The 10682-nt window shown below is 38.0% G+C and overlaps 1 protein-coding gene across 5 annotated transcripts in view; it reads right to left on the reverse strand.

Annotated features, from left to right (window-relative positions):
• Positions 1-7510: 7510 nt before the first annotated feature.
• E2F7 (E2F transcription factor 7) overlaps positions 7511-10682 on the reverse strand; it is a 33571-nt gene continuing 30399 nt past the window's right edge. For all 5 annotated transcript variants that reach the window (XM_015598548.2, XM_006923777.3, XM_015598547.2 and 2 more), the window contains 2 exons: positions 10020-10438; positions 7511-8736 (listed from right to left, as the gene is read on the reverse strand). In XM_015598548.2, coding sequence (XP_015454034.1) covers positions 8566-8736; positions 10020-10438 — 590 coding nt within the window. In that variant the 3' untranslated portion in view covers positions 7511-8565. The remainder of the gene's footprint in view (positions 8737-10019; positions 10439-10682) is intronic.

A 10682-nucleotide genomic window follows, 5' to 3' on the forward strand; every position in this document is an offset into this window, starting at 1 on the left:
TCTGGAAGAACTTTCAAAGAGTTATTTTTTTTTCTTCCTTTGTTCTTCGCTTCTGTGGAGCTGTAATTGCTGAAACCTGTGGATATAACTGACACATAGAGTAAAGCAGAACAAAAAGATTAAAGTAAAAATGAGCTGGAGTCATTGTCCTACCTCTGTACTTCTGGTTATGTAAGCCAACAAGACCTCTTATTTTTTAAGCTGTTTTGAATTATGTTTTTAAATACTTGCCACTAAAAGTACTGCTTCTAGAGAGTGGCAGAAAGTTGTGTGTGGAGGGGGAATTAGGGGGTCTGAGTTGACTGATATTATTCTGAATTGACTGAAATTAATTTATGCCACAAGGTAGAATGGAGGGCTTAAAATAGAAATTTAAAAAAGTAAAATAAAAAATTAGTAATTAATTTCAATCATAGAATATGTACAAATAGTCCTTGCTTTGTATGGTTCTGATATGCATGCATGTCAGTTACCATGGTTTAGTTAAATAACACCAGGCCCAAATAACATGGTTCATATTTCAGTCACTATGAGATGATATATTAACTGCTAGGAATATCGTAAAAGTAGAAACTTCGCCGCTTCAGTCCACAAATCCCTATACAAAAAACAGGTGCCAATCACAACCAATGGCCAATCACATCACTCCTTTCAAAGTTTGTTGGTGGTGCACAAAGTCTGTTAATGCAGACAGCAAAGCACATGGTCGTGTTGCCTCTGTGTTTCCCAATAATGGAACACATGGTATTTTAATAAAGTGAATACTGTATTTTCGATCTGTGGTCAGGTAGCCGCATATGCAGAGGCTGACTTAAATTAAACTTAAGTTATACTCAGATTTTTAGCTGTGCGGGTGGTCGGCACTCTTACCTCCCATGTTGTTCCAGGGCCAACTGTATTTGAAAGAGAGAATTAGCCAACAAAGATGAAAGTGAAGTAAAAAAACAAAAAGTGGTAATGCTGGAGGTGAAATTTGACTCGAACATATATAATTAGGAAGAAATAGTTGATAGTAGGGATATAGATGCTGTCACCATCTGAGAGACTCTAGATATGCAGAGGAACTTAATGACGGTTAATTTATCAACATAAGTGAGGAAAATGGTTTTGATGAATAGGATGAAAATGCCCAGAAGAAGTGATGCCTGCGAAAACTTCACATTAAACAAACTTCTGGAGATATTTCACAGAATTGAAAGGATAAAATTTGGAAGCTGACTGAAACTTAGAAGAGAGTATCACAATTTATCCACAACATAGAAAAAATGATCAGTACTTATCTAATTTGTACAATGAGAAGATAAGCACTATTCAAACTATTCTTGATTTTTCCAAAAAAAAATAAAGATCTTTAATTATCGATTTTTCTAATGTTTTAAATAACATGCTAAATAAATATCACTTTCACTATTTTTTCATTTCCCAAATATTTATAGTCAACAGTAAGAGTTTTTAATATCTTGATAAAAATTTTTAAAGATCATAGAACGATTGCAATTATATATGCATGCCTTTGCACCAGCCTAAAATGCCTTCCTCCCACTCCTATATTTTGTGCTCTACCTGGCAATCCCATATGCATTTTCCCGAACTAGTTCAAATGTTAAGATGACTTTACATAATTTCCACTGGCTGTGCAAAGAGAGGACTGCCTGTGTTAATAAGGTCACACCTTTGGGCACAACCAGGTGTGTATGTATGTATAAAATTCATACATCCCGAAAATTGGATAGGTTTGTGTGGATGACTCCATCGACATTTAAAAAAAAGATTTTGCCTTAGCTTGATAAGTGGCATGGCTTAGGGCCAGCGTGCTGGACTGGCATGTCAGAAGCCTTGATTTCTGGTCTCAGCTTTGTGGTTAAGTAGCTCTGTGACCCAGGGTGAGTGACTTAACCCCCTTGCTTTGGTTCACATCTGTAAAATAGGTGAGTGAAAAGGATAATTTCAAGATTTCTTTGGTCACTTCATTTTTTTAATTCTCTACCATTATAAAAGAGAAAGGGTGGAATGCCCCTCCCCCCACTACTTTTGTCTGCTTTGTAACGGTAAATGTTTAGTGAGTGAATAAATGATTAGCATGATTTTGGTGGAATGGAGCTATGCATGATTTGATTCTGGTGAGAATAAATGTTTACTTTTGGTGAGAATCTGCTGTTTATTTTACTTTCTAGTTACCATTGCATATTAATACTACAGCTACCCTGATAACTTGGGGTACACTATTATGTATCCTTCAGCTTGGCTGACCATTTATTCACATACTCACTGAGCACAGTGCTAGGCCTTAGATGAAAAAAGCTTAATTTCTGCCTTGGAAGATCTCACAGTGTGGTGGGGAAACCAACTTCTTCTTCCTGAGGGCGGGACATTCAAACTAGATTTTGGAAGATGCATATGAGATAGCTTGATAGAGGAAGAGAAATGGGGTGAGAGGAGGGCACTAAAGGGAAAGGGGGTGACAAAGGCATGAAAGCATAAAGAATGTGAAGAATACGAGCACTGAGAGTGGAATAATTGACAGATGATGGGGGGAGGAGAATAAGGAAAGAGTAGAGATAAGACTCTGGATTGTGTAGAAATTAGAAAATATTAGGTATTTCTAGCAGGAAGGTTTTAATATAGGGAATAAGGTGCTTATAAAATTGCTGGAAGGGAGGGGAAGTGGAAGTCAGGGGACTGTTGTGAAGTATTTAGATCATGCCACTACGGCTGCTACCCAAAGGTTGGCAGGGTGCTGTTTCTTCCTGATGGTCGGGAACAGTGTAAAACAGTTGCCAACGTCACAGCTGGTATATAGTCTTAGACTAGACAGCAACATAAAGTATGGCTGCTGCAAAAACACAGTCTGCTACAATCTGTGCATGGCTTGCTCCTAGTGTAAGAGGAAGAAAGTCTCAGTTTCCTTTTTCTCTACCAAATGCTGCATGAGCATATCTTACTGACAGAATCACGTCTAGATCCTGGTAGCAAGAAGATCTGGGAAATGTAGTTCCCAGGTTTCCAGGCCCTGTGATAAAAGGAATTTAAAAGAAGAATGGAAATAACTGCTGAAGTTCTGTGGACAATATCTAACATAGCTGGGAAGGCAACTGGGAACCAGATTGTGAAGAGACTAGAAAGGCATGCTACAGAGTTAGGAAAATGCTGCATGGGATGCCACTGAAAGTTTAAAAGTAGGATTGTTACAATGAAATTTGTTTTATAAGCATTGGTAACACTGTGGAGGCCATTCTTCTAAACTAAAAAAAACAAAAACAAAAAACTCTATCACAATTATTTATTAAATGACTATTATGCACCTAGAACCATACAATGAAAAAAGCACTCTAAGGTTTTTAAAAATTATTTGTAGTAACTCATTCATGCAATATTTTCCCCACTTTTTTATTGTGTACACATTTTGTGGCAGGTATTGTGATACAGATATAAATCGTCATGGTCTCTGATCGTAAGAAGTTAATATTGATCTTTTTTCGGTGAAGACTAAAATTTTCAGAGGGTAGTTTGGTGAATTAATTCATTGCTTCTGAAAGTACCTTCTGCTAAACCCTAGTCTTGTAAGATGCTCTAATAAAAAAAAAAAAATGGTCCCACTGTCAAACCAGTTAAAAACTTTTGGGTATATATATTTTCTTTTGCAAATTTATGTCTCTAATAAATCCTGTATTAAAACAAAATTAATTTTGTTATACCAGGATTACCTACTTCTATTTGACTCTTAATATCTATTAACAGCTGAGTTTTTCAGGATGCAGTTGGGGAAAGACTGGATGCTGGTATAGAAGAGCCAATCAAATTGAGGACTACCATTGGGCTATTTCCAAAAGAGGATTTAGATATAAGAGAATAAAAAAAAACTATTTTAGTTTTAGGTATAATTTCTTAATTTCAGAAGCATTTTCAGATCAGAAAGAACATTGTCAAACTTCTCTTAACACTAAAACCAAATTAATAGCCATCAAAACTTAATTTCTGCTCTGTGACCAAACTTAGCAATAGAAATCTAAGAACAAATTCCTTTTGTATTCGGTACCTAATTTTTAATGTGTCTTTGTGAACAATCAAAAACTTTACTTTTATAAGGATGAGATATTAAGTACTATAACAATCATCTAGAAAAATGCAAATCTTGGACAATGGAAGTTTATAATTATTTTGATAGGATGTTAGCGAGCTTGGCTGTAGCACCAAATTATAGTAAATGCTGCATTCCAAAAATTAATAAAGGGAGTTTTGCAAAGCTATTAGCACAACTATTGAATCCCTTCACCCTCAAGGCTTTGAAAGGTTTGAGCAAATGGAAAAATGGATTTTGTAGATTTCTTTGAAGTTATGCTGTGGTTCCTGATCTGTCTCCTCAGAGTCGCTAGGGGGAGGTGAGGGGGTGTTGCTTGCCTCTGACCTCTCCTGAAGTTGGAAGTGTGTCCTGGTGTCTGACTTGCCTGGGAGATCTAAGGGATGTGGGTGGCCAGCATTTTGGCAGTGGAGGAAGGAAGAGGCGGCTGTGAGATTGGCTGGGACTCGTCTCCAAGAATCAGGACAAAGGGCACTGATATGGGATATGGCAGAGCCTGACTGGAGCTGTTCTAAATCTGCCCGTGAGTCCTAGACCTTGCCGGGGGAAGATATCTAGGCAAACCTGTGAAGGAGAGTGCTCAGCATAGAAAAAGACTATGTCCTCTTCTCTTGTTAAGTGAGACCAGTTGCAGAAGTTTTAAATACTCATTCCACGTAACTGACACTGTCTTTGTAACTTAAAATGACTATAGAACTTCTATTACAGTAACCAGATAAGTCACACAGCACCTAACCTAATGCTCATACGAGAGCGAGTGGGCTACTCTCATTGACCAGGCTTAAAGGGACACTGGGAGATGAGTCAAAGTTGCTTTCATGATTACATCAAGTCCCTGTTTAATGTGCACTTTACACTGTTAAAGGCAACCAAAACAGGGCGTGTGAGAAGATAGTGGCAAATGCCTGCAATACAGTAAGATCCCGTTATAATGTAATGCCACTAAATATTTGCTAGTAAAATCCTAATCCCGGTGTGTGTGTAGAACAAATGGATCCTGGGTTACTTTATATGTCTTATGAAGCTAGAGACTAGGGCAAGAAGCGATGTGTTGGAAGAGGTCACAGGAAAATAGGGAGGCACAAGCTGAATCTAACTGAATGCTGGCAAAGGAGGAAGCCCTATTTTGGAGTCCTATAGTTCCCCTGTTCACCATTTTGGGAGCTTCTACTAGGTAATAAGCACTGTGCTTGATATTGGGGTTTCAAAGCTGTTTTCCCTAGCACCTCACAATTTAGCAGGGGAGACTGATAAACAGTGCAACATAATTGACTCTGGAGATAAAATGAACTAGCAGAAATCCAATTGAATCTGCTCAGAGGTTCATTTAAAAGTGAGGGGGTAACAATAAAATTTGGCTTTGAACTAAAGGTGGGCATTTGCTAGACTGAGAAGCACTTAACCTTGCAGATATCATGAGAAGATGGGGAGGTGGTCTTCATTCACCTGTAAGTCTTAAATTGGATAAGCATCAGAATCATCTGGAATCTCCAAACCTCTAGAGATCCTGACACAGACAAAATTCAAAAACTCAATAGCATAGTCCCTCAACCCTTCTAAGCTCCCATGTCATTCTGACGCCTTAAGTTTTGGTGTTTGAGAACCACTGGAAAGTCTCAGCAAAAAGTTCTGACTTGGGTTTATGAGGGTCTGTTGAGTGTTGACTATGTGTCAGCTGTTTATGGTTATCCTGAAAATAGCACACACAAAAATCTACCGATAAACACGACAGCTCTTATTTAATGAATTAATTTTTATTGTTATTTTATAAAGCTTAATATTTTCCTAAAAAAAATCAGTTTACATGTAACAAAGTTACAGGTAGATAGCTACAGATAATAAAGCCATTAGAAAAAAGAGAACTAAATATGAAAACAAAAGTGGTAAGCAGCAATAAAATTAATACCTACATAGTTTAAAACTAACAGTGCAATAAGAAAAGCAGAAAGCAGCTTTACACTGGGGGGAAAAAGTTTTTTAAACACAGAAATAGCACCTTACAAAAAGAAATTGAGAAATGTAAACTTGATAAGTAGATTCAAGTATAAAAGTTATACCCCCAACTCTTGTACCAGAATGCAAGGGTTTCACAAACCCTGGACAGTGTAGGGCAAACACCTTCCTCAGTGCCAACTCAAAGCTGCATTTCTTCAGGAGGATCACCGCCAACGATCTTTTTCTTTTACTAAATTATACAATGATAGACTCAGGATTGCCATTGCTGCGTCACTGCCCCACACATCCAGTCTAGCTCAGCAGCTCCAATGCCATCAGTTGCTCTGTAAGAAACAGATTCACTGTCCTGACAGAAACAACCACTGCATTATTTTATTTTTACATATCACACAACCATATTAAGAAATGGGTACTGAATACGAAAGGAGTTTTTTTCCTAGTTTTCTATTGCTAAGTATGATCAGAATCAGAATATTCTCATTTATGGGGTTGCTTCCTAATACCCCTCAAGAACTGTGGATTTTCTGAGGTTTATGGTCATATCATGAATAGAATTTTTTAAAAAAAGGATAGCAAAGAAGTTAAAGTGAAAGGCATCTAAGGATAGTGAGGAAAAAATCAGTTCGTGTTTTCATCTAAATGTAGACCTCTCGAGCGAAAATATATTATGAAAGATCTTAAGCATGGCACATTTAAAATGCATGTACCCTCTGCAGGTTTATATCTGTGTGTCCTGTAATTTACCTGAAAAGGGCATATTTTTGTTTGTTTCCACAAGGAATCCATCATATTACTTCAAAGTAATCAGTACTGTGCACTTGTTAATGACTGAACCACACTTTTATCTGTTTAACTCTAGAGAAGATTGTGAAAAAGGGAAAAAACATCATCTTGTAAACTTTTAAAGTTTAGTGTTGCTAAAAAATTTTATATAGTAGCAAATTTATTTAACCTGGCTACCTACCTCAAGGTTTAAAAGATCTTGTAGGGGTAATAAGGCTAATATTATTCTGTAGTTAATATAAAGCTACTTTACTCAGACTCCCAGAGTCTCTTAAATTAATATTTTTATTTTTCCATGTAACATTTTATTGGGTCAAAAAATAAAGATAAAATAAAACCCTATACCAAGATTCCAGATCTAAGAGAAAGTTTTAGAAAAAGAAAGGAATAAAGAAAGGAAGGAAGGAAGGACAGGAGAAAGCCGCTTATTCTGAAGAGACAAAAGGTAAATATCAACAAATCTAGGAATACGAAGGTCTAGTGTGGCTATTTACTGAAACCCTAAAGAAATATGGTTTAACAAAGGAGTATTGCATAACAGTTTCCAGAACTGTATTCATGCTAGAACAATAAATCTTTGTCTTCACCATTCTTATTTTTGAGAAGTACTCTGAAAAATAACTCCGGTTTGAATACTGCTGAATACTGAACGTAATGCGTCCATTTTCCGTTACCTTTCCAAATGCAAAGAGAAAAGGTAAAAGAAAAAATAATCACCGATTTTGCTATCGCAATTTCTACAATAACTCTTCAGAATTCTACCTAAAGGTCCCATCCAGGTTCCAATTTTCCACATAATTCCTTTCTAAAATCCTGATTTAGTCAATAAACAGTAATTATTAGAAGGCATCATCTATACCTGATACTCTACCGTTAACATTTAAATAAAAAAACCCACAGGGGCATGTAGTGAAGAAAACTGAACATCGTAGGATTTTTTTTTGTCCACAGTTATTTGAGAAGCACCTACTAGGCTGCTAGAGTTCATGTTAGTTCTCATGCCCTGATAGGGTTAGCACAGTTCATTGTAGCAAGGTGTGTTATTCACAGTTATTTTGGTCTTGACATTCTGTCATGTATATACATTTACCCACATTATTACTAGGTTGTAAAGTAAGTGCAGGGCAAATTACAGGAAAAAGTACAAACATTCAAGTCGTCATACCCTGAAAAACATGTTTTGCTATAGTTGTAAACTTTTTGCACTAAATCCCATTTCAGGAACAAAATAAATAATACCATAGGATTCACAACTGAAGCTGGCTTCCTGACGAAGCCTAAGGAAGCAGCAGTTTTTTTAAGCTACAGAAAGGAAGTTTCTCTCTCCGCAAATCTACTCAGGGCGAGTGGAAATACATGTCAAGAACGCTCACCCCAGTTAAGTGCTAGACGGGCCCCGCCTTTAGAAAAACCACAAGGCACCAGTAGCCTGTTCAGATCTACTTCCAGCAATGATTCTTGAAGCAAAACCACAAGTCAGTCGGTGCTTTCACTGTGACACCAGGCAGAGTCTGGACTCTAACTGGTATTAAATGCACAATTAATAACAATTACTTTCAGGAAAATAGATGATGATTCATGATGATGGGAAGTTTACATTAGAACGAGTGGATGAAAGAGAGGAAGGATGTGAGCTGAAGAACCAACCGATGGTTTGCATTCTGCTTTCCGCTTAGCATTTGGACATGACCTGTAACACAGGGAAATTCAAGTGGTCTGATGCCACCCCCATCTGGCAAAGTGTCAGGTCACTCAGCCCCACTGCTGGGTATTTCGAGTCTTCTCTGTGCTGAGCTGGTGTTTCGAGACTGTTTGCTTTCTCTTCTCCTAAGGACAGGGTCTCCGAGGCTGCCAGGTGTCTTGAAGAATGTCTCACGATGTGTGCGTTGAATGCTTGTGGGTGTCACTGGAGCTGGTGACTACAAAAGAAAAAAAGAGTAAATGAAAACAGAAGGGAAGTCAAATTGTTTTCAGTCTCTGAACTGGAAGCCCAAAGCTGTGTCATAATCCCTAGGCAGGTGTACCCTCCTCCTTGCTTTTCTATCATACAAATCATCTGATTTATCTTCTCAACACTTACATCACAATTGGAAATCAACTTATTTTGTGTACAGAAAGGCAGCCTAGCAAAGAGGTTACAAGCGTGGCACCTGGAGTCAGGGTCCGGGCTCTGCTATAACTAGCTGTGTGACCTTGGCAAACCACTTAACCAGTCTGTCTCTCAGTTTCTTCATCCGTGCAATGGGGATGATAAAAGTACTGACTTCACAGAATTGTAAAAATTAAACAAGAAAATATTTATAAAATACTTTACAGCATGCTAGAAATGGTAAGTATATGTGTGTTGTTGGCTCTTTTTGTTTACTTGCTAATATTTATCCCCTTAATGTGACCTAAAAGGGCAGGGACCATTATCCTGTTTACTGTTATATTCTCACTGCCTAGATCAGTGTGTTGCACCTATCTGACGATCAAAAACATATGTTATCTTGTAACTGCCTTATTGTAAAACTAACATGTTCATTTCAATGTCTGAATAACTTTCTAAAATACTTTTGGCCACAACATAATTCTTTCTTTGGGAGAGAAAGTAATCACTCTGAACGATGCCTAATGCATGACAGCAATTCAATAAATAGTTATTGACTAAAGTACAAATGGAATTTTTTAGGGGGAAATAGAATACTGATTAATTGATATTGATTATATATCTATGTATATGCACATTTGCATACATTTTGTGTGTGTGTGTATAAATATATCTATTTCCTCTTAAACATTGCATTTTAAGAAATGATAGATGCTAAAAACCTTTGCATCAGTATCAAGACTTCTATTTCTCTTGATCGTTTCTACAGCTATACAATTAAAATTCAGGGTGGTCTTCTTTATTGACCTAATGAAACGAAAGCTTGGAGAATCTGAGCATTCAGGATTCATCAAAAATTCCTTCTAATTTTAAGAAACAGATTGACAACTAAAAAATATACTTGTCTTTAAAGCCTAGGATCTCTGGCTTAAGCCTCCATGCTGTATAAAAAAGCAGGTAACTCTGGGTCTACGTGGAAGCTGGGTAGAACCCAACTTAGAGCCTCTGTCCTACAGTCATCTGACTAAAATTGAAGCTAATTAAATGCAAGCATTCCTGTTACAGAGTGATGAGCCTTCTTGCGCCAAAATGAAATCAAACTTTAGGATTCACCTGTTGTTTCACCACAGAGACTGGATGTCCTCTGTAAACGGGCGATTCCGGCTGGATGACATTGTGTGATTCTGACACCATTGGACTCAGGCTAAGTGAGCGAGAACCCTGAAGCTGAGGGTCTGTGGAAGGGAGTGTCGATGATTTTGGATTAACCATAGCTGCAGGGCTGATAAGAAGATGAGCTGCTGATCCAAGGCCAGGCAGGCCAAAATTCACAGATCCCGTGTTTGGGAGAATGCCAGGAGCAGAGGAAGCTGGCTGGGCCATTGTGGGAGAGTAGAGAACAGGAAACGGGCCCAGCGTTGGAGACGGTAGGACAATGCAGGGGACACTGAGGGATGGCAGCTGACCTGAAGATGGTGCCACAGCACTGGGGGTCTGACTGCCAGATAAGAGCACACTGAAACCATTTAATCCTGAAACAGAAGCAGAACAAGATGACAGTCAACATGAAGATACCGTTCAAGCTTCCATCCCTCATTACCCTTTCAAATGGGAGCCCATAATATAACAACCCTGCCTGATCTCTCCCAGATCAATGTGCTCTCCCAGCCCACATCGCTTTTTCACAGCAGTGACTGTGAATGAAATCCCACATTCCCCTGTATGAGAACTGGTGGATGCCCATGTCTCCTTAGAAGGGTTTTAAACGTGAGCGCT

Source organism: Pteropus alecto, unplaced genomic scaffold (genome assembly GCF_000325575.1).
Source record: "Pteropus alecto unplaced genomic scaffold, ASM32557v1 scaffold76, whole genome shotgun sequence".
NCBI classification, from domain to species: Eukaryota; Metazoa; Chordata; class Mammalia; order Chiroptera; family Pteropodidae; genus Pteropus; species Pteropus alecto.